This window comes from Scyliorhinus torazame, chromosome 8, assembly GCF_047496885.1.
Source record: "Scyliorhinus torazame isolate Kashiwa2021f chromosome 8, sScyTor2.1, whole genome shotgun sequence".
Lineage (NCBI taxonomy): Eukaryota > Metazoa > Chordata > Chondrichthyes > Carcharhiniformes > Scyliorhinidae > Scyliorhinus > Scyliorhinus torazame.
The window spans coordinates 83,005,155-83,033,106 of record NC_092714.1 but is presented as its reverse complement, the minus strand read 5'-3'; the positions used below and the strand labels follow the sequence as shown (position 1 = coordinate 83,033,106).

At 51.3% G+C, this 27,952-nt stretch overlaps 1 protein-coding gene across 2 annotated transcripts in view; it reads left to right on the top strand.

The window, feature by feature from the left end:
- Positions 1-27,952, top strand: part of epha6 (eph receptor A6) — a 1,197,965-nt gene that overhangs the window by 280,124 nt on the left and 889,889 nt on the right. For both annotated transcript variants that reach the window (XM_072513912.1, XM_072513911.1), the window contains exon 3: positions 3,862-4,525. In XM_072513912.1, the coding sequence (XP_072370013.1) occupies positions 3,862-4,525 (664 nt within the window). The remainder of the gene's footprint in view (positions 1-3,861; positions 4,526-27,952) is intronic.

Genomic DNA, 27,952 nt, shown 5'->3' with positions numbered 1-27,952 from the left:
TACACAAAACTATTCAAAGTGGCTGTCGATGCGAGTGATGTGGGTATAGGTGCGGTGCTCTTACAAGAACATGACGAAGGAATAGAGCGGCCTATTGGTTATTTTTCAAAGAAATTCAATAATCACCAGAGGAAGTATTCAGCGATTGAGAAGGAGACATTGAGCTTGTGAACATTTTCACATTTATGTGACCAGCAATTTTTCTGAAACAATTATATAGACTGATCATAACCCATTGTCATTTTTGGAGCGAGTCTGGAATAACAATGCCAGACTGTTTCAACGGAGTTTACTGTTACAGCCATTTCATTTAAAAATTATACATGTGGCAGATTGAAAAAACGTGATTGCCGATGCTTTGTCACGAATGTGATGAAGAGAAGCAGGTTCGATGGTGGAAGAGGAAGAAATAAAATGTACTGTATTATTATTATTAATGATTGCCTGTTTTGTTTTTGTTCAAATAAGTGTATTTTTCAATATTATTTGACAATTTTCCTTGAAGGAAAGTGAAAATGTGAAAAATGAAGTTGATGGGTTTTTTTTCTTGGGCGAAGTGTCATGGGAATGTACCTTTCAGAAATGTTTGTCTTCTCAAATGGCTGCAGTGATGTCATTGTGGGGTGGAGCTGGGCTCTGGCTCTGGTTTTTACTTTCGTTTTGAGCTGGAAGCTGTTTGTGGCTCTGAGTTTTACTTTTGGTTTAGACAGTTAGAAGCTGTATTCAGACTACAAAGATCTGAGAGTCTCTCTCTTTGCATGTTAAAATGGTGTATCCAGATCACTTGATAACTTCAAAGTAATACCTGTTTTCTGTAAGGAATTCAAACCTACGTTTTGTGAAAAAAGGGTGTTTTGGTTTATGGATGTTGTTACTTGATTGAAGAAGTAAAGGGAAGTAATTAAGGGTTAAATATAGAGTTCTGTAGCTGTGCGGGATATTTATTTATGTTTGTAGTTGATAAAATGCTTAATGTGTGTGTTTATAAAAAGTTAACTGAATTCGTAGAATAAACTTTGTTTTTGATTTAAAGTACTTAAGGCTCTGTTGAGTACAACCTGAAAGGAAGGTCCTTATGCTCCTCATAACCAAAATCTATAAACAGTTGTAGGTCAGGTGAGCTCCATGATATACTTTGGTGTTCTCGAAATCCTGGCCCATAACAATATGCCAAGGCCTGTGAGATGAAGGTAAAAGTTCCCTTTAATGTGGTGGAAACCTTTGAGGTGTTTTTTTTTCATAGTCAATTTCATTGTCCTTTAAACTTTCCTAGCCTGTTTGTATGCCTAGAAGCCTAAAAGCTTTGAACTGCATTATTTATATTCAATTTCCTGGACTATTGCCTTTTATAAGCTTTTTGAACACAGATCCAAGCTGTTTCATAGAGAGGATTAAGGTTGTTTATTTATATAGCTCTGCAGGGATCCATTGACTCAGAGGAGCAGCTGTTTTCTAACCACAATTTTTTTCAAGAGGCTGTCTCTTTGTTCTCAAGAACTTTCAGGTGTTGTCAGACTGTTCAAAGAGTTTTAAGGCTGCAGATGGGAAGAGCAGCCAAATGACCCTCATCCCAGTAAATACCCCGACATGAATCACTCCAGCCCAGCACCAATACCCTTCACCCCTGCCCGCCAAGAGGGACTCCCTTCGGCCCCCTGGAGGCAATTGTAGGGAGATTACTCATCCATTTGCCACTCCTTGAACTGCAAGGTTCCAGGTTGGCACTGTCAAGAGGCAGGGCCTGACAATGGGAAATCGAGGGGGAATGAGTGGCGTTTTGAAGTGGGTGTGGGCGAGGATGAAGGGGCTACTGGCTGGTGTGGGGGGGCCCTTGCCAGTGATCCAGGGAGCCCTTGCTCGCATTCTGGGAATAGGGGGGTGGAGTGCAGGGGCCTACAGAAACATTCTGAGATTGGGGCGTCCTTCTGAGGAGCATGAACTCTGAATTTAATCACTGCCCCTCTCAGGCACAACGAGAACCCCAGTGTTCCATTGATTGGCATACAAAACCAGATTTAGGGCAAAAGATTTCTAAGTGCCATTGAATGGCACACTGGGTTGCTCCTTGTACCAGTGGGAATCACTCCAGTTTTCTTGCTGGCGGGGGAGCACTTGTTTCTGATCGGAGGAAGCACGTCCAATGTGTCTCTGGTAATTCAAAAACGTAAGTTGGAAAATTTGCATTTCCATCAAATACATTGCACAGTATACATTGGTATAAAGGCTGAAACTCATAAATAATAGTGCAAAATGTGTAGAATAATTTCCCTTTTATTAAAATCCAATATTACTGATATTGTATAATGAACAACCCTGCATCTGATTTTTTAATAGTTTTAGTCTCACCTTCTGTCAATTCTTTCACATTCTAAATTTTTGTGTCGTCAATAACTTTTGCTACATAACGTCTATCAGAACTATTGCATAATCATCTGGTTGTGCCAGATGACTTTACTTTGCAATATTTATTTTAAATGCATTCAATTTGAACACCAATTCTAAGGTTACGATAAAAAAATTGCTCATTTTCTACATTTGTGCTCTCCTGGATGTGTCCTGCACCTTAAAAAGCTTTGTCCCATGTGGTCTGTTCTTTGTCACCACAAACTATCTACTTGGTCCTCTTTCTTTTTCACCTTTCATCCACACCATGACTGCCCATTTTGCAACCTCCCCCACCACACGCGCCTCTCTATTTCCCAGCACTTCTTACCGCTCTGCTCCTCAGCTCCATTCTGAGCAGACTTACCATGTTAGTGTCAATGTTGGAGCAGAAGTGAACAACAAACCTATATTTTTTACAAGTATTAAACCATCTTCCCCTCCATATTTAAAAAAAAAAAGCTTTACTTTTTGGGTCGATTGCAGTCCTCTTGTAAGTCAGCTATGTCACTGAAAATTGCTCAGATTGGTTCCAAAACATTGGAGAGAGCAAAACATTTATGCATTCTGAGACCTGGGGTTGCTTTGGTCGTATACTGGGATTAATTGATTGTCCAAACTTCTCTGGTTATGATTGCAGTGACACAAAGAGACTTTGGGCGCAATTCAACGGCCTCGTAGCGCCCGACTTGGTTTTAGGATTAGGCCGTTGAATGTCACGAGAGGTGATCTGGATCTCGCACTTGCTGGGCAAGTTCCAGATATGCATATTTAAATGAGCCGTTTGCCGTTTAGTGCTTCTCTACATAAATGCGGACCAGTCATAATGGCACCTGGGGGGGGGGGGGTGGTCTCCCAGGCCTTTGGAGACCACCAGGTGGTCAAGCATTGAGCAGGGTGGTACCTTGGCATTCAGCTAGAACCTGGGAACCTTAGCACTGCCAGGGTGCCCAGCTGGCAGTGCCCATGCGCCAGGTTTCCCATGCCAGGGGTCGGGCATGAGGGTGCCTTGCCCATAAGAGTTGGGGTGAGGGAGGGGGGGCAGAGGCTGCAGTGGGGTCACTGAGAGGGGTTGAAAGATCTGCCCTGATCAGCGAGTAGTCTTCTTGCACTGATGAGCTCAGCTCGTCAGTGCAGGAAATGACATAAGTGCAGCCTTGATGTAGTGTTCTTCGCCGAGGCCCCCAAAAAATAGCAACATGCCGTTGGATAGCATGGCAACGCCGAGAAACATCCCGCTAAACTCACCGGAAACCGGACATAGAAATGTTTTGGTTGAATTGCGCCCTTAGTGAGAGGGTATAATAGAGTTATGGGAGTGGTATTAAAGATTGAATATCCTGTTACAAAACTAGTGAATATTTTTGTCTATTTTCTGAATAATATTTTCTTTCGTTTCAGATTATCATCATGGGTTAAAATTCAGCTGAATCCAGAGTTGCTCAGTTTCTTCATTTGATTTTCCTCCTTGTTTTGCAGTGGGATGCCATCCCAGAAATGGACGAACGCAACCGACCCATCCACACCTACCAGGTTTGCAATGTGATGGAACCCAATCAGAACAACTGGCTGCGGACTAACTGGATTTCACGTGAGGCGGCTCAGAAGGTGTACGTTGAATTAAAGTTCACCCTGAGGGACTGCAACAGTATTCCCTGGGTTCTAGGAACTTGCAAAGAAACGATCAATCTATATTACATGGAATCAAATGAGTCTCATGGTGTTAAGTTCAAGCAAAATCAATACACTAAAATTGACACAATTGCAGCTGATGAGAGTTTTACTCAGATGGATTTAGGTGATCGTATACTTAAACTGAACACTGAGATCCGTGAGGTTGGGCCAATAACCAAAAAGGGGTTTTACCTTGCCTTTCAGGATATTGGTGCTTGCATCGCTCTTGTCTCTGTGCGGGTGTACTATAAAAAATGCCCATTTACTTTCCGCAACTTGGCAATGTTTCCTGACACAATCCCCAGAGTGGATTCTTCGTCCCTTGTGGAAGTCCGTGGGTCCTGTGTAAGGAATGCAGAGGAGAAAGATACACCAAAACTGTATTGCGGCGCAGATGGAGACTGGTTGGTTCCTTTGGGAAGATGTGTCTGCAGCATTGGCTATGAGGAGGTTAATGGAGCTTGTCATGGTGAGTGAATAAAACATGCACTAAGAATTTTTATGATCGTGCAAGTAAGTTTTCCTTTCGAGAATGTTTGACAATAGCGGTAGGAGAGAGAGCAAGAAATAGGTATCACATCACATAGTTATTCAAAAGCACAACATCAAATCTAATCTTATGGTCTGACATGGGCCTTCTAGAAAAGAAAACATGTAGTTAAACAATTTCTCCACTTTTGTGCAATCCAAAAATAAACTGTGAGACAATCCAAAGGCGAATTATAGCACTGCAGCGAAACAGGAAATGTCCATGGGTCAGAATTCCCAATGTAACTCGGCTCCTGAAGTTTTTAATATAAACTGTCTGAAAAGCAGTTTTCACTTTTTTTCAGTCTAAACCATTAGTAAATGGAACCATTATATTTTCTGTGAATGTCAATGGTCAGACTAATGTTTTTGGACATCGAATATCAGGACGTCATGCTAGCTGCATTAGTTTAATTCTTGATTCATTTCATGAATATAATAAACATATTTGTGCATTATAGGAAACAAAATAAATGTTTTGGGAAATTGTCATATATGCAACTTGTAGTATCTATCCTGCATTTGCTTCTAGATTCCTGACTTATTAGTTAAGAGCAGTTGGATACAAATTTTTAATTTGAATGCTTGCCATGATAATTTCTACAGTGACCAAGGTTGGAGTGTATATTCCCACGTACATCTTGTGGTTCAGTGGGAGCTGATGGGCAGGAATGTTACCTTGCTGTAATTATCACGTAGGCCTGTTTTCAAAGGGGCACTGGCAGAGTCCTGTGAACAGCTTGTCTGTCTGCTGCCTTGGCCACAGATCTTGCATCACATGTAACCATCATTAGAAGGGTGAAGGAAAATTCAAATAGTCAAAAGCGACCCAACATCATGCAGCCAATTGAAGATAGAAAGCAAATCAAATTACTGCATAATACGGTTTGAATATGATGAGTAACTATGGTGAATTTATGAGTTTATATTCCTTTTTGTTAATTGATTGGGTCACAAATACAAAGGACCCTCTGCGCGCGCACACACTGTTTATTTGTACATAGAAGCTGTATAAGGTTCTTGATAACTGCTTTCATTCTGCATATATTTTGATGGCCAGCCGCCTAACATTTGAATTTTTAACACCTCCTGTTTCTCAGGTTTTTTTTTGATATGGCATCAATTTGCACATTAACTTTGTTGCTATGACATCAACATTCTATGATGTACTTGATTTCTTATATAAGATCCATCTGTGTTCCTGGTTTTTAAATAGTAAAGCAACTTCCTATAATAGTGCACTCACTGCAGTGTATTCACAGCATTTCTGCCGCTATTAAGTATGTGGGCATGATCATAATAAAGTTGGTAGCATGTTCTGACCACAGGCACAAAGTCAATCATAATGCTCATTATAGATATGTAGCAGGCTTCATTTCTGTACACATTTTAAAGTCAATTTTTCTTTTATTTCTGTGCAAGTTTTACTTAAGGATGTAGAAAAAGTGCTAACTTCTGTTGCTCAGGACTCGCAATCAATACTTGAACAGTAGATTATCAGCCTCAATGGGTGAGACAAAGTATTTTCACCCTTCTCCAGTTATGTACTTGACCCTCATCTTTAAGGTGAATTAACTCTCTCTTAAAAGAAAATATCTCTGATAAAATGTTATTATTAACATGCAATTTGATATTCAAACACTACACCACATATTATATGAGATTACTGAGGCACTTGTGTCATAAAATATAATCAAAGTAGTTCACCATTAAAGGAGGCCATTCAGCCTGTCCTGTCTGTACCGGCTCTCTGCAAGAGTAACTCACCCAAGTACCACTCTCCAGCCATTTCCTCATAGCTCTGAAATGGTTTTCCCTTCTGATAATGATCCAATTATTTTTCGAAAACCACAGATCAATCCACCACACTCTCAGGCAGTGCATTCCAGATCCGAACCATTTGCTGGGTGAAAATATTTCTCCACATGTCGCTGTTGCATCTTTTGCCATTCCCCTTGAGTCCGTGTCCCCTGACTCTTCATCCTTCCACCGATGGGAATAGTTCCTCCCTCACTAATTTTTTCCAGACCCCTCTTGATTTTGAACACCTCCATCAAATCTTCCATCAACCTAATTTCTGTTCCACAATGAGACCTCAGTTGCTTTTTTACTATCCTTTTGGATTTGTTACTTTTGCTTCTGTTTATCCTCAGTACAAAGGCCTTGAGATTACAAGTCTGGGTCCACAACTCACCGTTCCCTACTTGCACTATCCTCCTTCTTAAAGGTGAATTTTAAATTAATTACTTTGTCACTTGGAAGTTCTAAAACCATCTGCTGGCTTAGCACTCAAGCACTGACTAGAATTTTTGTTGAGAGGAGGTAAAGGTCCTCTGTGAACTGGATGACCTGGAGGAGTAGAGATGCTCTGAGGCCCCCAGGAGCAGAGGAATGCACCTTGTCCCCCTGTTGTCCTCTTCTTCAGCAGTTGGTGCAGCTCTGCCCCATCTCATTTCCGACTCTCATTCCTCTTGCAGAGCAAGCAAAACCCAGGCAAGGTGTCAATGGACAAGTATTCCCTTTTTCTTGGTAACTTCTAGAAACTCAAATGTGTAGAGTAGCCTATTTTAGGATGAAGTCCTCAGCGAGTTTCCAAAATGAATGTTGCCAGAGTGTTGGTGAAGTCTTGAAACAATGGTCCATAACTCCCCCATATATCTGGAGTTGGGGGGGTACTCCAAAGATGTGATGGGGAAACTCCAAACCCCAGAGGTTTCCAGGCCAGGATTGCATGACAACTGTCCAGAAAGTTTGAAGTTACTTTGAGAAATTGCCCTACATGGTGAACCATACAACAGTACAATTTAAATCGCAAAATTTGGATGCTCCCAGCTGTCATTCAGCAACAGTTACCCAGAAGTTAGAAGAATTAAAACCACTTCCAGCTTTTTAGTAGCTATTGTACTGACCCTTGCTCCCGGATGACCCATATGGACCAAGCCCACCCCATCACCCCCACAAAATCCTAGCCTTGTGCAATTACCTTGCCCCTGGCTTGTCAATGTAGCTGGACCTTTTAAATGTACCTGGTTTATGGCAGCTCGTGTAGTCTCGTAAAAACTGGGACATGGCTTACTTACCTACGACTGAGCTGCCCTTGACTGTAGGCCTCAGGAGCCTGCCACACTTGAGTGATCTTGCCCAGCCTCAATGGGAAGGCCAGGCGAGATGGTGTGGCTGCATTTTAAGATGAGAAATTAGGAGCGGTATGGCAATCTGACTCAATTGCCACTCACCCGGAGGTTACAGGCCTTTAAAATCCTAAAAAGTCTCCAAAATGTTTCAGAGGTTCTCTTTTGAACCAATGGCAGTAAATGACAAATAGAACATGACATACCTTTGCAATGTCTCATTTACTTCCAGTCAGCTTGATGCAGCAGGGTGTTAGTTCAAGTGTCAGCCACCAAAATGCTGCAGAGCCTCCTTAAGGCACAATGGCACACACTTTAATCAGTTAGGCAATCGGCTGCTTATATTTCTCTGTGCAAGCATCAATTACTTTACCTAGATGACATCTTGTGCATAAAATGGGCTAGTGGACATACTGGGCGCGATTCTTCACTCCCACGCCGGTTGGGAGAATCGCCTGAGCCGCCAAAATTTCCGGGGACTCCGGTCCGACGCCCTCCCAAGCGGTGGGAACGGCCCGGTCGTGTTTCGCGGGCCGCAGGCCGGAGAATCGCCAGAGACACCGAAAATGGCGATTCTCCGGCACCCCCGCTATTCTGAGGCCCGGATGGGCCGAGCGGCCAGGCCAAAACGGCGGGTTCCCCCTGGCGCCGTCCACACCTGGTCGCTGCAGTCGTGAGCGGTGCGTGAACGCTGGGGGGGCGGCCTGCGGGGAGGCGAGGGGGGATCCTGCACCGGGCTTTACCTGAAATGTGGGGTGGCCCGCGATCGGTGCCCATCGATCGTCGGGCCGTCCTCTCTGAAGGAGGACCTCCTTCCTTCCGCGGCCCCGCAAGATCTGTCCCCCATCTTCTTGCGGGGAGGACTTGGAGAGGACGGCAACCACGCATGCACGGGTTGGCGCTGGCCAACCCGCGCATGCGCGGATAACGCCCGTTATGCGGCGCCGGCCGCGTCATCTATGCGGCACCGCTTTTACGCGGGCGACAAGGCCTTGCGCGTGTAGATGACGCGGCCCCTATCCTGGCCCATTGTCAGGCCCTGAATCGGTCAGGACCGGGGCCGTTCCGCGCTGTCGTGAACCTCGACGGCGTTCACGACGGCGCGGCCACTTCGGCGTGGGTGTGGAGAATCCCGCCCACTATTTACTGTGTCATTGGAGGAATGGTCAGAAGTGAATGGTGCTGGATTTTCCAAGGAGTTTAGTAGAGTTTCAAAGCTCTGATCAACAAATCTACCAATACTCATGCCGGCTATATTTGTAGGCCCTGCCCTCTTGGGTTGCAACATGACAGAGAAACGGAGTACAGGCAGCAAAAGGGGGGAGCAGTACACAGAGGGAGCAGGAAGAGGAGGATTCTCAGTGGAAGGCCACACCCACCAGTGTATTCAGAGAGTACATCTACCTCCATCTCCGCCAATTGAACAGTGTCTGAGGTGGCTAACAATGCTTTTATCCTGCACCAATCAACAAATCTTGCTTTATTTGAGACAATGATCCAGCGGGTGGCTGCTTGGTGACTAGGGAAACTCTTTTTCCCTGTCGCTCGTTGGTCTCCTTTGCTACCTGACCAGATGGTTATTATGGGGCTGCTTTAGCACAGTGGGCTAAACAGCTGGCTTGTAATGCAGAACAAGGCCAGCAGCGCAGGTTCAATTCCCGTACCGGCCTCCCCGAACAGGCACTGGAATGTGGCGACTAAGGGCTTTTCACAGTAACTTCAGTGAAGCCTACTTGTGACAAGCAATTATTATTATATTATCAGGAACCATTCTTCAACCAAGAATATCATGGAGGAAACCATTGACATTCCATAACAATGGTTCCACTGTCTGGACCACTCAAGGGGCACCCTACCTTACTTGTTGGAATGTGTCTCCAAATCTGTGGTGGCCTGCTGCATTGTACAGAACCCGACTCTCGGGTATGGGCAGCATGAGGGCGGCATGTGGCTCAGTGGATAACACTGGGACTGCGGCGCTGAGGACCCGGGTTCAAATCCTGGCCCTGGGTCACTGTCCGTGTGGAGTTTGCACATTCTCCCCATGTCTGCGTGGGTTTCACCCCCACAACCCAAGGCAGCACGGTAGCATTGTGGATAGCACAATTGCTTCACAGCTCCAGGGTCCCAGGTTCGATTCCGGCTTGGGTCACTGTCTGTGCGGAGTCTGCATGTCCTCCCCGTGTGTGCGTGGGTTTCCTCCGGGTGCTCCGGTTTCCTCCCACAGTCCAAAGATGTGCAAGTTAGGTGGATTGGCCGTGATAAATTGCCCTTAGTGTCCAAAATTGCCCTTAGTGTTGGGTGGAGTTGCTGGGTTGTGGGGATAGGGTGGAGGTGTTGACCTTGGGTAGGGTGCTCTTTCCAAGAGCCGGTGCAGACTCGATGGGCCGAATGGCCTCCTTCTGCACTGTAAATTCTATGATAAAACGTCTATGATCTATGTGCAGGTTAGATGGATTGGCCACGCTAAATTGCCCCTTAATTGGAAAAGAAAAATAATTGGGTACTCTAAATATTTTTTTTAAAAAGGTATGGGCGGCATGGAAGCATAGAGGTTAGCACTGTTGCTTCACAGCTCCAGGGTCCCAGGTTCGATTCCCGGCTTGGGTTACTGTCTGTGCGGAGTCTGCACGTTCTCCCCGTATCTGCGTAGTTTTCCTCCGGGTGCTCCGGTTTCCTCCCACAATCCAAAGACGTGCAGGTTAGGTGGATTGGCCATGCTAAATTGTCCTCAATGTCCAAAATAGGTTAGGTGGGGTGCGTTACGGGGATGGGTAGAGGTGTGGGCTTAGGTAGGATTCTTTTTCCAAGGGTCGGTGCAGACTCCATCGGCCAAATAGCCACCTTCTGCACTGTAAATTCTATGATTCTATATGGGTTTGAAACAAGAGATCCCTGGTCAGATTACATATAGCTTGCACTTGATTGCCAGAAAGCAGGATGTGGATGAGATGGATTTTGAGGAGAGTTAGAAGGCAGGTTTGTACCATTATCCTTGTTGTTTGGTGATGCTCTTTGCAACAGCAAAAGCCTCCTAATAAGTCACAGCACCCTCTCCTGCGAAGGGCTCAGGTGTACAGTCATGCTTGTCCATCACAAAGTCTCTGTGGCTCCTGCCTGTGATGTGCCACCTTGTCCGGCAAGCAAGAGGAAGAATGTCAATGAGAGTATTGCAATGGTTTAAGCTCTGTATCATGGGTGAACAACTGCAAGTATGTACAGGCAGTGAAATGTGGGTAAGAAGTCTGTGTCACTGGTAAGTGTATGGGGGAAGTGAGTTGGAGAATGTGACTATAAATGTTATGATGTATCCTTATTTCCAGTGATTGTTGAATGATGCCAGTATACTGCATTGAGCAGCATGTGAAGTTGGTGGTGTAAATGGTAGGTGGTGGCATTTGAAGATGCATTCACTGATTCTGATCACTCATGTAATGCCATTAAACCTTTTGAGACACAACAAACCAGGTTCTTGGGGCCAGACAGCTTGAATTGACCTTCATGGATGTGTACTCACATTCCAGTATCTGTCTCAAGGGTCACCTGGTCTTTTGCAGAAACTTCACCTCCTGTCCACCGCCTGGATTAAGGCCTCCAGTGCCACACCAGAAAACCTCCCTCTGAACTATTGCTGTGTTAGTAGCCTTTGTTACTTTCTATGGATAGCATTCCACCATCTTCTGTCGCCAGAAACTCTCCTTTAAGAAGTGCAGGTTAGCTATAACCTTTTTAAAAATAAAAAATTTAGAGTACCCAATTCATTTTTTCCAATTAAGGGGCAATTTAGCCTGTTCAATCCACCTACTTTTCACATCTTTGGGTTGTGGGGGCGAAACCCACGCAAACACGGGGAGAATGTGCAAACTCCACATGGACAGTGACCCAGAGCCGGGATCGAACCTGGGACCTCGGCGCCATGAGACTGCAGTGCTATCACTGCGCCACCGTGCTGCCCTAGGTTAGTTATAACTTGTGATAAAATGACACACTCACCTCGGCTCCCTACATCACAACAGTGGGGTTTGAGGTAATTGTGTATCACAATCCCCATCGGTATAGTGACAAGAGGTATCATCGACAGTGCTATCAAGTGGCAGTTACTGTCCAATAACCTGCATCCCAATGCTCAGCTTGGGTTCTGCTAGGCCCACTTGTCACCAGGCTGCATCATAACCTTTGTCCAAACATAGACAAAAGAGTTGAATCCATGAGGTGAGAGTGACTACCCTTCACATCATAGCAGTATTTGAATGAGTGCGGCATCAAGAAACCTTGGCAAAACTGAAGTCAGTAGGAATCCAGGGGAAAACTGTCCACTGGCTTTATTCATACGTAGCACAAAGAAGGATAATTTAGCTGTTGCAAGTCAAGTATCCCAAACCCAAGACATCGCTGCAGGAGTTCCAGAGGATAGTGTCTGAGGCCCAACCATCTTCAGATGCTGACCTTCCCACCATCAAACTATTAGAACTGGGGATACTTGATGATGATTGCAATGTTCAGCCTGATTCCCAACTCCTCTGATAACAAAGCAATCATGCAGCAAGATCTGGACAGCATTCAGGTTTGGACTGATCAATAAAATTTGTGCCACACAAGTGTCAGGCAGGACCACCTCCAATGAAAAAGTGACTGAGCACCACTCCTGAACATTCAATGGGATTATCATCGCTAGATCCTATTCCAGCAACATCTGCGGGCCACTACTGACCAGGTGCTTCACTGAGTGAGAGATAAATATGGTGGCTACAAGGGCAGGTCAGAGTCTGGCTATTTTGCAATGAGCAAATCACCACTGAACTCCAGATGCCTATCCATCACCTACAAGGCACAAGTCAGGAGTGTGATGGAATACTCCCCACTTGACTGGATGACTGCAGCTCCAACAACACTCAAGACGTTCAACATTATCCAGAACAAAACAGCCCACTGAAAGATATCCCATCCACCATCTTAAACATTCAGTTCCTCCACCATTGACACACCAGAGCTGCGTGTGACCCATCTACAAAGTTTTCTGAATAGCATCTTCCAAACCGCTACCCCTACCGTGAAGAAGAAAAGGCAGCATACGAATGCAAATATTACTACCTACCAATTTTCACACCAAGTCGCACACCATCCTGGCTTAAAAGCTAAAAGAAAGTCATGTATTATAGAATGCTATTCACGATTAGTAAATCCCTCAAAGTGCTTCACAGTCAATGAAGTGCTGTTGAAGTGTAGTTGCAGTCACAATGTAGGAATGCAGCAGCAACCATTTTGCACACAACAAATTCCTGCAGTAAAGAAAATGAACATTTGGCCCATCGAGTCTGCACCGACTCTCTGAAAAAGCACCCTATTTAAGCCCACTTACCCGCCCTATCCCCGTAACCCCGCTGCCACACCTAACCTGCACATATTTGGACTGTGGTCGTGATGCACTATCAATTACGATGAGACGAGAGTAGAATGTAATTGAGGGTTTATTACACGGAGATGTGTGGCCTCCTACAGCAGCTTACGAAATGGCTGCTGTTTGGAGAGCCCACACATTTATACTCCGCCTCCTGCCCGGAGCCAGCAGGCAGGGATCTACCCCCGTACCTGTAGGGCCTTACCGTAATACCCATCTATACAATATAATACAACAGCGGTGACTACCACATTCACCCCCTGTTAAAATGAATCCAGCGGTGGTGGTGGAAAACTATATACATACACATTGGTTTTAAAATTACAGAGAAGGTTAGAAATTTAGACGATCGGGCGCCTTGATCTGTCGTTGAGAGCGCCGCAGTGCTGGTGGCGACTCAGGTGTCGGCTTGGTCTTCGGTGACTCCGGGAGCGTGTTGTGGTATAGGTATTATGGTATCTGAGAGGCTAAAGTACCATTGGTAGAATCTGTATGCTTGCTGTTGGCTAGAGTGTATGATAGCTCCACCCTGATAGGCGGAGTATAAGAACCCGTGCCGTCCCAGCAGCCCTCATTCTGTACCTGAGCTGCTGGGGATATCTAGCTTATTAAAGCCTTCAGTTGGACTACAACCTCGCTTTAGTGGTCATTGATCGTGCATCAATTTAATATGCTAGAATTTTAAGAAGAAAGGATGGAGCTCCGAATCAAGCCGGAGTGTCCGCAACATAGCCCCCATGCGGCGAACTCAGCGGCATTCTTTAAGCACTGGTTGGCGTGTTTTAAAGGGTATCTCGAGACGGCAGAAAGCGCACCCACAGGAGAGCAGAAACTGCACGTCCTGCACTCAAGGGTGAGCCCGGAGATTTACACCCTCATCGAGGAAGCGAAAGACTTCGATGCAGCAATCGAGCTGCTAAAAGGACACTATATTCGCCCAGTAAACCAGGTCTACGCCCGGCACCTGCTTGCAACAAGACGGCAAACCCCTGGGGAATCGTTGGCGGAATTCTACCACGCACTCCTGGTGCTGGGCAGAAGCTGCGGCGAGCGAACACAAGGAACTCTTAGTCCGGGACGCTTTCGTGGCAGGTATGCTTTCATCACAAATCCGCCAGCGCCTGTTAGAGAAGGACACCCTGGGTCTCAGGGAGGCACTGGCCCTTGCAGGCTCTCTGGACGTGGCCTCCAGGAACGCCCGCGCCTACGTTTCCGACCGCGTGGCAGCCCCCTCGGCAGCGTGGAACCCCGCAGCGGCCGACCCTAAGACTTCCCCCGTTCCCCCGCAGGCCTGCACTGCAAGGTGGCCTGGCAACCCCAAGGGACCCCGCTGCTACTTTTGCGGGCAGGCCAAGCACCCCCGCCAGCGCTGCCCAGCCCGCGCATCCACCTGCAGGGGATGCGGCAAAAAGGGCCATTTTGTGAGGGTATGTCAGGCCCAAGCGATGGCCGCGATCTCCAGCGGCGAATCCGGACTGCCACCACAAACCTCTCCATGGGCCCCGTGTGGCCAGCGGTCGCCGCCACCCCAATATCCCAGGGCCACATGTGGACCCCGGGCACCGCCATTTGTTCCACGGACGCCACGCTTGAGGGATGGGCGCCGCCATTTTGTGCACCCCCGGCCATGTGCGACCTATGGGAGGCGCCATCTTGGATGAACCCCCAGGACCACAGCTCGGCCGACCACACACTGCCTGAACAGAATTCCCAACTACTGCAGTTGGTCTCGGTGTCTCTGGATCAGTCTCGACATCGAACACACTCAACCGCTACGATGACCGTTTTCATCAACGGGCACGAGACATCCTGTTTAACTGACTCTGGGAGCACGGAGAGCTTCATACACCCCGACACGGTAAGGCGCTGTTCCCTCCTCATCCACCTTGTTAATCAAAAGATCTCACTGGCCTCCGGTTCCCACTCAGTGGAGATAAAGGGATTTTGTGTAGCAAACCTCACAGTCCAGGGAAGGGAGTTCAAAAATTTTGGTCTCTACGTCCTTCCCCACCTCTGCGTGGCTACACTCCTGGGTTTAGACTTCCAGTGTAACCTTCAAAGTCTGACCTTCCAATTCGGTGGCCCTATATCCCCCCTTACTGTCTGCGGCCTCGCGACCCTTAAGGTCGACCCGTCTTCCCTGTTTGCGAACCTCACCCAGGATTGCAAACCCGTCGCCACCAGGAGCAGGCGCTACAGTGCCCAGGATCAGATCTTTATTAGGTCAGAGGTCCAAAGGCTACTGAGGGAAGGGGTCATTGAAGCCTGTAACAGCCCCTGGAGAGCTCAAGTAGTGGTGGTAAAGACCGCGGAGAAGCATAGGATGGTCATCGACTACAGCCAGACCATCAACAGGTTTACGCAGCTGGACGCGTACCCTCTCTCCGCATATCCGACCTGGTAAACAGGATCGCGCATTATAAGGTCTTCTCCACGGTGGATCTCAAGTCCGCCTACCCCATCCGCACTAGTGACCGCAAATACACTGCCTTCGAAGCAGACGGGCGGCTCTATCACTTCTTAAGGGTTCCCTTTGGTGTCACTAACGGTGTCTCGGTCTTCCAGCGCGAGATGGACAGAATGGTTGACCGGTACGGTTTACGGGCAACATTCCCGTATCTTGATAATGTCACCATCTGCGGCCACGGCCAGCAAGACCACGACACCAACCTCTGAAAATTTCTCCAGACCGCTAAAATCATGAACCTAACATACAATAAGGATAAATGCGTGTTTAGCACCGACCGTCTAGCCATTCACGGCTACGTAGTGCAAAATGGAGTTATAGGCCCCGACCCTGAACGCATGCACCCCCTTATGGAGTTCCCCCTCCCTCACTGCTCTAAGGCCCTAAAACGCTGCCTCGGGTTTTTTTAGCTACTACGCCCAGTGGGTCCCCAACTATGTGGACAAGGCCCATCCCCTGATCCAATCCACAGTTTTTCCCCTGTCGATAGAGCACCGCCAGGCCTTCAGCCTCATCAAAGCAGACATTGCAAAGGCCACGATGCACACCATCGACGAGTCCCTCCCCTTCCAGATCGAGAGCGATGCGTTCGACGTAGCTCTGGCGGCAACCCTCAACCAAGCGGGCAGACCCGTGGCCTTCTTCTCCCATACTCTCCATGCTTCTGAATCCGTCACTACTCAGTCGAAAAGGAGGCCCAGGCCATAGTAGAAGCTGTGTGACATTGGAGGCATTACCTGGCCGGCAGGTCGGTGGCTTTCATGTTCGATAATGCACAACGCGGCAAGATAAAAAAAACAACAAGATCTTGCGGTGGAGGATCGAACTCTCCAGCTACAACTACGAGATCTTGTATCCTCCCGGGAAGCTAAATGAGCCTCCTGACGCCCTGTCCCGCGGCACATGTGCCACCGCACAAGTGGACCGTCTCCGAGCCCTCCACGAGGACCTCTGCCACCCGGGGGTCATTCGCTGTTTCCATTTCGTCAAGACCCGCAACCTGCCCTACTCCATTGAGGAGGTCAAGACTGCCACCAGGGACTGCCAAGTCAGCGCGGAGTGCAAACCGCACTTCTACCGGCCAGAGAGAGCGCACCTGATAAAGGCTTCCCGTCCCTTTGAACGCCTCAGCATGGACTTCAAAGCCCCCCTCCCCTCCACCGACCGCAACACGTACTTCCTGAACGTGATTGACGAGTACTCCCGGTTCCCGTTCGCCATCCCCTGCCCCGACATGACCGCAACCACCTTCATCAAGTCCCTCCATAGCATCTTTTCACTGTTCGGGTTCCCCGCTTACATACACAGTGAAAGGGGGTCCTCCTTTATGAGCGCCAAACTGCGTCAATTCCTGCTCAGCAAGGGCATCGCCTTGAGCAGGACGACCAGTTACAACCCCCGGGGTAATGGACAGGTAGAGAAGGAAAACGGAACGGTCTGGAAGACCGTCCTACTGGCCCTACGGGCCAGGAACCTCCCAGTCTCCCGCTGGCAAGATGTCTTCCCGGATGCCCTCCACTCCATCCGGTCACTACTTTGTACAACCACCAATCAGACACCTCATGAATGTCTCCTTGTCTTCCCTAAGAAGTCCTCCTCTGGGACCTCGCTCCCGACCTGGCTGGCAGCACCCGGACCCATCCTGCTCCGAAAACACATGCGGGCGCAGAAGTCGGACCTGTTGGTCGAGAGGCTCCATCTGCTCCATGCTAACCCCCAGTACGCCTACGTGGCATATCCCAACGGCTGACCAGATACGGTCTCCCTACGGGACCTGGCGCCCGCCGGAACCCCACGCACATTCCAGCCACCAGTCCCACCCTCCCCTCCACCGCAGCACCTTACAGGAGGATCGCTCCTTCCGCCGCCCCTGACTAGGCCCCCCCACCCACCGACGCCCCCCGCAGGTGCTCCCTTCCCAGGTCAGCCGTTTTCCCCACCAGCACCGTCTAGGGGTGACGAAGCTGCCATGGCGATCGAAGCCACGCTTCCGGAGTCACAGACGCCCGAGCCTCCACCGGAGTAACCACCGAGGATCCGACGATCACAGAGGATGACCAGGGCCCCCGATCGACTGATTGCTTCATTTTAACTGTAAACTGTAAATATAAAACACCAAATGTACATAGCTACCAGGCTTGTAAATAGTTACTAAACACTGTATGGAGGTATTATGGTACCTCCATAACTAATTATACCATGTTATGTTTTGTAGTTTCTCGCCACCACCCCCGCCGGACTTTTTTTTAACAGGGGGTGAATGTGGTATTAGAGGTATTACGGTACCTGAGAGGCTAAAGTACCATTGGTTGAACCTGTATGCTTGCTATTGGCTAGAGTGTATAATAGCTCCACCCTGATAGGCGGGATATAAGAACCCGTGCCGTCCCAGCAGCCCTCATTCTGTACCTGAGCTGCTGGGGAAACATCTAGCTTATTAAAGCCTTCAGTTGGACTACAGCCTCGCTTTAGTGGTCATTGATCATGCATCACGTGTCAAAATCCTTTTCATCCCCAGGTGGGAGCAAGGGGAGGACGGATAGTCCTGGAGCGGGGGTTGCGGTGGGGTGTGTCGGGGGAGGGGAGGGTGGCGCCGGGGCGGGTGGGGGGGGGGGGGGGGCTGTGTGGGGATCCAGCTGGTGCCAGATCCCTGAGGGAGACTGCGTCTTGGCGGCCGTCGGGGTACGCTACGTAGGCGTACTGCGGGTGCGCAAGGAGTAGCTGTACTCTCTCAACCAACGGGTCCGCCTTGTGGAGCCGCACATGCTTGCGGAGGAGAACGGGTCCTGGAGCTGCCAGCCACGAAACCCCGGAGGTGGACTTCCTGGGGAAGGCAAAGAGACGTTCATGGGGGGGTTTCGTTGGTCGCCGTGCACAGGAGCGACCGAATGGAGTGAGTGCGTCGGGGAGGACCTTCCTGCGGGAGGTCGGGTGATTTCTGGACCGTAGGGCCAGCTGGACAGCCTTCCAGACCGTCCCATTCTCCTGCTCCACCTGCCCGTTTCCCCGGGGGTTGTAGCTGGTCGTCCTGCTCGAGGCAATGCCCCTTTTGAGCAGGTACTGGCGTAGCTCCTCGCTCATAAATGAGGATCCCCAGTCGCTGTGGACGTAGGCGGGGAAACCGAACAGAGCGAAGATTGTGTTGAGGGCTTTGATGACGGTGGCAGATGGGATGGCGAAGGGGAATCAGGAATACTTGTCGACCACATGAAGAAAGTACGTGTTGCGGTCGGGGGAGGGGAGGGGCCCTTTGAAGTCCACGCTGAGGTGTTCAAAGGGGCCGGAGGCCTTCACCAGGCGCGCACGGTCTGGCCGGTAGAAGTGCGGTTTACACTCCGCGCAGACCTGGCAGTCTCTGGTGATAGCCCTGCCTTCCACGATGGAGTAGGGCAGATTGCGGGCCTGAATGGAAGTGGTAAAAGTGGGTGACTCCCGGGTGACCGATATCGTCGTGCAGGGTCCGGAGTCGGTCCACTTGTGCGCAGGCACATGTACCTCGGGTCAGATAGTCGGGGGGCTCATTGAGCTTACCAGGGCGATACAAAATCTCGTAATTGTAGGTGGAGAGCTCGATCCCCCACCTCAAGATTTTATCATTTTTGATCTTAACCCGCTGTGTGTTGTTAAACATGAAGGCAACCGACCGTTGGTCTGTGAGGAAAGTGAATCTCCTGTCGGCCAGATAATGCCTCCAATGTCGCACAGCTTCAACGATCGCTTGGGCCTAATTTTTGACGGAGGAGTGTCGAATCTCGGAGGCATGGAGAGTGCGGGAAAAGAATGCCACGGGCCTGCTTGCCTGATTGAGGGTGGCGGCCAGAGCGACGTCTGATGCATCGCTCTCGACTTTGAAGGGGAGCGCCTCGTCGACCGCATGTATCGCGGCCTTGGCGATGTCGGCCTTGATACGGTTGAAGGCCTGGTGAGCCTCGGCCGTCAGTGGGAAAGCGGTGGATTGAATGAGTGGGCGGGCTTTGTCTGCATAGTTTGGGACCCACTGGGTGTAATACGAAAAGAACCCCAGCATCGTTTGAGAGCCTTCCAAGAGGCACTGGCGGATGTAGTCAGACCCTATGCCCGTAACGAACGCGTCTCTCATTAGTAGGTTTGAATGTTAAGTGGCCGAAATGGCCTGGCAGTCACAGTCTCTCACCAGGGTGAGCAGGGCACGCCATAAATCTTCCACAGACTCACCGGGAAGTTGGTTCCGCGTGGATAGGAGGTGCCTGGCGTAGATCTTGTTGGTCTGCTGAGCGTAATTCTCCTTCAGTCGCGCCATGGCTTCTACGTGGGTAGGCGCGTCCTGGATGAGGGGAAAAACGTTGGAGTTCAGCCGTGTGTACAGAATCTGGAGCTTGTGTGCTTTTGAGATTGGATCTGGCGCAGACCCGATGTATGCTTCAAAGCAATGTTGGAAGTCCTTTTTGGCATTGTCTGCTTGAGGATGCAGCTGCAGGCGATCTGGATTGATGCGGAGGTCCATCTCTGAAAAATCTCTGTGTAATAAATTGATGCACTATCAATTACGATGAGACGAGAGTAGAATGTAATCGAGGCTTTATTACACAGAGATGTGTGGCCTCATACAGCAGCTTACTAAATGGCTGCTGTTCGGAGAGCACACACATTTATACTCCGCCTCCTGGGCGGAGCCAGCAGGCAGGGGTTTACCCCCGTACCTGTAGTACAGGGGCCTTACCATAATACCCATAGATACAATATAATACAAGAGTGGTGACTACCACAGGTCGGAAACCGGCGCACCGAGAGGAAACGGCGGCAGACACTGGGAGAATGTACAAACTCCACACAGTCTCCCGAGGCCGGAATTGAACCCACGTTCCTTGTGCTGTGAGCAGCAGTGCTGTGGCGCCCAGCAGGAAAACAGCACCCAATTGTCTTGCCCCGACCTCATTAATTACTTTTCATGCTGGGACAGGCCTGGATAGCCTGTAGTCTGCCATGGCATCCGGGTGCCATATTTAAAAGGCATCCAACATCACTGACTCACCATTGAAGAAAGAAGATGGACCTCCTGAAAATGAACATGGATCCACAGGATTACTCTGAGACTCGAAGGTGGACCTCCTCCAAGACATAATCTTCAAGGGCCACCTGCAGATGCTCCTCCCACCCACTTCTGTGGTGTTCCCGAGACCAAGGTTGTGGGCAGCCTCCATCCTGAACTCCGGAACCAGCATTGTTCAGATGAGTCTCGACGTCTGTACGTAGGTTGTTCCTAACACGTTTTATGCCGTGCGTAGAATCTGTCATGGGGAGGATGCAAATGAGATTTTGTGCTGGCCTCGAGTGGATTTTCCAATCTGTCATGGCTGGCACCAGCAGAAGATCCCATTGTAAATTCACACTGGCACCATATTCTCCCTCACACCTGCCATCAAACACGTTGGTAGAGACTTGGGGAGATTCCATATATATCACTGTTCCTTTTGTTCTCGCAGGTTCAAAATCCTAAAAATTCCTCGCTAACAGCAATGTGACTGTACCTACATTTATGGACTGTGGCAGTTCAAGAGGGTGGATCGCCATCACCTTCTTGAGGGCAATTAGAGATGGGCCATAAATTCTGGCCTTTCCAGTGATGCTCATGCTGCGTGAAAGAATGAAAAAGCTTTTGAGCTGTAGCAACTGTTTATTCCACACCCAAGAATACCACAAACAAAAGTCAGTGGGTCAGGAAATGATATACATTCAAATGGCAGCTGGAGTGATGACTTCATGGTTGTATACACCACATGATCCGACATCGCCATATGACTGTTTGCCTTGGTGAAGTGAAGTTCTTGCTGAAACTTCCACCTGAATGGCATTGGATGTCTATAAACAAGTTTTATCCTCACCAACTGGAATCCTGGTTGGCAATCTGGATGCTACATAATTTTAATGATTGCCACAAATTGCTATGTGTGTTATTCTGATGAGCAAACTAAGGATTCTTGAGTTTAATTAGCAGCGGTCACCAGCCTTCAGGACACCTGTAAGAGGCAGGACAAAGCAGGGGCCAATTATGTAATTTACATATGGTACAGCTCAAAGTGGTTTTCGGTTGAGTCGGCCTGATTAATTAGCTTCCAAGTGGAAAATGTGCATAGCCTTAAGGTTACTGCCTTGAACACGATATGCTTGGATTTCTGGCACCATGCTTTTAATGATTGAAATGTTTCTTTAGTTCTTAAGGAAGTGACACTGCTTGAATTGTAAAGCATGATCTACAATAACAGCTGGCAATGAAAATAATGCACCACAATAAGACCTTGATAATGATCTGGGTATCTGGAATCCTTTAATAATTCACTCTATCTAAGAATTTTGTAATTTATCTGTCTAACCATTTAAAGCATGGATTTGTGGTTTATCGATTATTGCCTCCTTTTTTCTTGGACCCGATTGAAAGAGGTGATGGTTCCGGTCAAATTTTCTAAACTCTGCAGCATCTCTTAACCACTGAGAAGCACTAAAGGTGCAAGTGTAATGCAGAGAGCATTTCAGATTGTAGCTCTGGTCCCAACCTGGCAGAATCCAATTTATATTGCCCAGCTTCAACTGTTAGAACTTTAACTGTAGCGCCATTCACGTGCCAAGGGATAAACATGAGCAGAGTACTCTCGTTGCCCTCTAAACATTAAAGTCCGACAGACACCCACTTGATTCCACAATATATTTACGCTCCATACAGTGTCAAAGCTCATGGGCGCGATTCTCCGATGCCGCGCCGGTTGGGAGAATCGCCGATCACGCCATTTTTTCCCGCGACGCCAGACCGACGCCCTCCCGCGATTCACCCAAGCGGCGAGATCAGCCCCGACGAGTTCTGCGCGGCGCAGGCCGGAGAATCGCCTGAGACACCCAAGTTGGTGATTCTCCGCTACCCCCCGCTATTCTCCGGCCCAGATGGACCGAAGTCCCGACGGCTTGACCCCAGTTCACGCCGTCGCCGTTCACGCCTGGTAACGACTGGCTGACGCTGAGCAGTGAGGAGGTGAACGGACTGTTCTGGAGCTCCTGCAGACCGGGTCGGCTTCCCCGAGAACTCTGCGGCCAACGGGGGGGTGGGAGGGGAGGTGAGGGAGGGAGTGGAGGTGGGGGGGGGGGGGGGGTGAGGGAGGGTGTGGAGGTGGGAGGGGAGGTGAGTGAGGGTGTGGAGGTGGGAGGGGGGTGAGGGAGAGTGTGGAGGTGGGAGGGGGTGAGGGAGGGAGTGGAGGTGGGAGGGGGTGAGGGAGGGAGTGGAGGTGGGAGGGGGTGAGGGAGAGTGTGGAGGTGGGAGGGGGGTGAGGGAGGGAGTGGAGGTGGGAGGGGGGTGAGGGAGGGAGTGGAGGTGGGAGGGGGTGAGGGAGGGAGTGGAGGTGGGAGGGGGGAGGGAGAATGTGGAGGTGGGAGGGAGAGTGTGGAGGTGGGAGGGGGTGTGATAGAGGGAGTGGAGGTGGGGGTGTGTGATAGAGGGAGTGGAGGTGGGGGGGTGAGGGAGGGAGTGGAGGTGTGGGGGGGTGAGGGAGGGAGTGGAGGTGGGAGGGGGGTGTGGGAGGGAGTGGAGGTGGGAGGGAGTGGAGGTGGGAGGGGGGTGAGGGAGAGTGTGGAGGGTGTCGTCCATCCGCGGATGCCACATGTCAGCCGCCCTGATCTGGCAGGACAGTGACGAGGACACGGCCGCAGGTTGTCGTGTGGCTGATGGGCACAGGCGACTGGCACACTGGTGAGGAGGACTGTGTGAACTGACCGTTGGACGCAGACAGTGACCAGGTGTTAGGCTGGCTGCGTATATGCAGCGCGACCAGGCCACCGGGGCACACAGGTATCCCATGCAACCCGGCTGGCGAGGTGTGGAAGAACCTCCATGTAACATGTCGTTTCTCTGCCCCCCACCACCCTCCTGGAGGTCACCATGTATGCCAACCAGACAGCGATGTTCACTGCCGTGGTTGGAGCCGCAGCTCTGCAGGTGGCCATCCGGCAGCAGAGACTCAGACGGCCCACAGTGGCTGCAGATGCAGCGGTTGCTGGAGCAGGAGAGGGGATGGCCGCGGAGTGGCCCGTCGTCGACGCGCAGGCCGCAGGCGCTCAGGCCCGTAATGTCCAGGAGGATGCCAAGGGGAACATTGACCCCCGACGGCGAGGAATGCACAGGAAGCGGGCACTGATATCGAAGTGCTTGGGTGGGGGGGGGAGGAGGAGGAGCCACTGATGGTGGTGCCAGAGCGCCACAGGCATCCAGCAAGGCTGAGGGTGTACCGTGACAGAATGTCGTTCGAGGCCCTACCGGGTATCACGTGCAGGAGGAGACTATGGTTCAGCAGGGAGACGGTCGCAGATATATGCCACCTTGTGGCGCACCTCACACCACTTGGAATGGGTGAAGGACACGCTATACCAGTCTCCGTCAAGGTGACGGTGGCCCTAAACTTTTACGCTACCGGTTCCTTCCAGGCGCCAAGCGGGGACCTATCCGGGATCTCACAGGCATCGGTCCACAGGTGCATCAGGGCCATGACTGACGCCTTGTATGCCATCGCGGACAGGTACATTAAATTCCCCGAGGACCGAGCACAGCAGGAAGCACGGGCACGTGGATTCGTCAAGGTGGCCGGGATACCGATCGTCCAGGGTGTCATCGATGATGTGCACGTCCCCATGCGCCCACCTGCAGACCGCAGGGACGTGTTCATGAACAGAGAGGGCGCATACTCCATAAACATTCAGGTGGTGTGCGACCCCCACATGAAGATCATGAACGTGTGTGCAAGGTACACCGGGAGTGTGCATGACGCCTACATTCTGGCACAGTCGTTCATCCCCACAATGTTCGATGGATGCCCCTCCAGGCTGAGGGGCTGGTTGCTGGGCGACAGGGGCTATCCATTGAGGTCATGGCTGATGACGCCAATACCGAGGCCTCACACCAACGCGGAGAGCCTATACAACGAGGCCCATGCAGCAACCAGGGGTGTGGTGGAGCGGTGCTTCGGCCTGCTGAAGATGCGATTCAGATGCCTCGACCGCTCCGGAGGGGCCCTGCAGTACCGGCCCGACAGGGTCGGTCGCATAGTTGTGGTCTGCTGTGCGCTGCACAACATTGCCATGCTGAGGGGAGATGCACTGGTGGAGGAGTCGGAGGGAGGACCCGACGGCACCGGAGCTAACGCAAACGAAGGGGAGGAGGAAGAGGAGGAGGATGGCGTGCATCAGGGTGGGGGGTGGGGCGCAGGACACAGACACTGCCCGGGTGCTGATTACGTCCAGGAAGCTGCACAACGGCACTGTCAAGGACAGCGGGCACGCCACGCGTTGGTGGCCGCACGGTTCACGCACCGTGGGGGAGGGATTTGCTGAACACTGCCACTTGCACCGTCAGTCCTGCACACGGGCACCACACAGTAACCCCCCCCCTCCACCCGCACCCCCGCACCGCGTTCACGGCACCAATTCCACATCACCTTACCACTGCGGCACTACGGGATTGCACAACATTGATGATTGTATAAGCGGTTGTGATCAGTGCCATGTTGAATGATGACAGCCCGCTCTGCAATGAGCTGTGAGCTGAGATTCGCCAGCCAAGGTCTGACTCATGGCTGTAGCTGAACCATGCACTCCGGTGGTCACCGCCTTCGTAACGGACATTTCATCACGTGCCCGTGTTGGGGTAGCTGGCGTCGGAGTGCCGAGGACTACGGTGTCCGATTTTGGGAGGCGGGGGAAAGGGACAGCACATCCGGCACCGACGTCGAACCGCTCGTTAACCACAGCGCCACTCGGTCACCCTCACAAGCCGCCTGGCATCGGACATAGCACAGAGTCTTACAAGCTAAGTGCAACAGTAGGTTTATTTGTGACATTCACATACAGATGCCCTACCCCCTACAACTAAACTGTGCCCTGCACCCGTGCCAACTTATTATGTGCCTAACTTCTTTGCCTTACGGGCCGTACCACTACATCTTGGTGTCTCCCCAGATGGTACAGCAGGAGTGGAGGCGGACTGCTGAGAATCACGCCCTGCGACATTGCTCCCCGTTGGCACGCGTTTCCTGTGGCAGCCCGGCCTCGATAGGCCAGGCTGCTCGGCGGTCATGCTGGTTGCCGTGGTGCCACCCTGTCCTGCCCGCTGCCCACCAGATGCGCCAGGGACGGAACGGGGTGGCCGAGTGATCCGGGACGTTCCTTGCTGGAGGTACCGGACGAGCCCCAGAACCACCTCCTCCCTCGGGGAGCCCGGTGGCCCCCGGGCCTCACTGTGGGACGGAGGTGCGTTCGGAGACATGCCCCGTCGCACCACCGACACCTGACGCTGCCAGTCCTGGAGGCCTGCAGTGGTATCGATCATGGTCCGAATGTTCGCAGAGACGGAGCACAGGGAGTGCGACATTCCTGCCATGGACTGTGCTATCTAAACCTGTGAGTGCGCTACGCCATCCATCACGTGCGTCAGGCGGTCTATGCTCTCCGCGACTGACTGCTGGGACTGTGCCATGGCATGGTGAGACTCGGCCAGGGCCCGGAGAGCGGTGGCAATGTCGTGTTGGCTCTGGCGCATGGCTACCTGTGAGAGGGCAGCCCTCTCCTGGGCCATGGATGACGCATGCACGTGAAGCCCAACGCCTTGCAGAACCTGACCCATGGCCAAAACCCCTTCACCCATTGCCTCCACCACGGACGCCACCCGTGTGGTGTCAGCCTTGGTGGCTGCGATGAGCGGCACCACTCCCTGCTCCTGGACGCGAATGGACTCCTCCAACTGCGTGTGCAGGTCCTGGACGATGGCCCTCATCCCGTTATTCAGAACCCTCGGTGTCCACATGCATCGGTTGTCCGGGTGGGTCAAGTACATCCAGGAACCCGGGAACCGTCTGGGCGGCAGCTGTTTGCTGGGCCTGGGTTGCCCTCCGACCGTCCAACCCCTCGGCTGCTCCAAACTCCACCTGCTGTACCGGCTTGGCTGTGTGGTGCACACCAGACCATGACCCGGGAGCCTCATCACTTATTTGCCCAACTGAGGTGAGTGTCTCTGCGATGGTGGATGGTGTGGGAGGCAGCAGTGCCGCTAGCTCGAGGCCATCATCCGTTAGGAAGTCTGGTGTGTACTGGTCCCCCTCATGGCCCGGCGCAAGGTGCATGCGGACCATGTCATGTTGCCCTCCAGGTGAATCCGTGGACTGTGCCCCTCAGTATTGTCTCTGTCCGTCGTATGTGTGTCCCCGTCCAACGTCCCAGACTGAGAGGATGGCCCTCCTGTCCGACCGACTGCCACCCTCTGGCGTGCATCCCTGGGTGCGCTTGAGGTTGGAGATGGTTGGCTTTCTCTTGGCCGAGACGACCCTGGGCATTCGGCGGCTGGCCCTGGGGAACACAACGATACGGGGTTCGTTAGACACACTGGGCCGGCTGTATGGTGGTGGTGGAGGCAGTGTGTGAGGGGGGGAGGGATTCGGGGGTGCAGTGGCATGACTGTGAGGGGGGAGGGGATCGAGGGTGCAGTGGCATGAGTGTGAAGGGGGAGGGGATCGAGGGTGCAGTGGCCAGTGTGAGGGGGGAGGGGATCGAGGGTGCCGTGGCCAGAGTGTGAGGGGGGCGATGATGGGGTGGGGGGGGGGGGGGTGAGGACATGCAGGGTTGTCTCACTTGCTTCTGCGCCTCCGACCTGGCATGTTGTGACCTCTCGGGTGGCGGATCCCCCAGCGAGGTCCGGGCCCTCTGCTCGTGAACATTTAGAGGGTGCAGCACAGGTGAACCCCCTCCGGTTCTCATACGCTCATGTTGGTTGTGAGCTGTCTTGTCCTGCGGGGGAGGGGTTGGATAAAGCATCACAATTAGGCGGGTATCATAGAGCGTGCAGATATAAGCTATATTAATGCTGGGTGAGGAGACAGTTGGAGCCACGCCATGGCATCTATCCAGGGGGGTCCCGGTGCTCATGTGGGTCGAGTACAACGTTGTGCACCCTGACCCCCCCCCACCCCCCACCCCACCCCCCCCCACCCCACTTCCCCCCCCCCCCTCGTGCACCGGGGGGGGGGGGGGTGTAGGTTGTGACCCGGGGGCACCCTCATGGCACTTACCCTGGCAGCCCGAGTGAGGTCGTGCAGCTTCTTCCGACACTGCTCCCCGGACCGGTGAGGGGTGCCCCACAGCACTCACAGCGGTGCCAACTTCATGCCATCGGCGCCTCACCGTGCTGGATGGCTGGCGATGCCCATGTCTTGGGCAGAGGGTGGCCCTTCGGCTTTCAACCTCATCGAGGAGGGTGTCCAGGTCCATGTCCCGGAACCTCGGTGTGGCTCTTCGGGGCTCAGCTATCTCTCCTCCTCCTGGGTCCTCCCGTGCGCGGATCGTGGCATTTATGCCATTTATGGCACCACG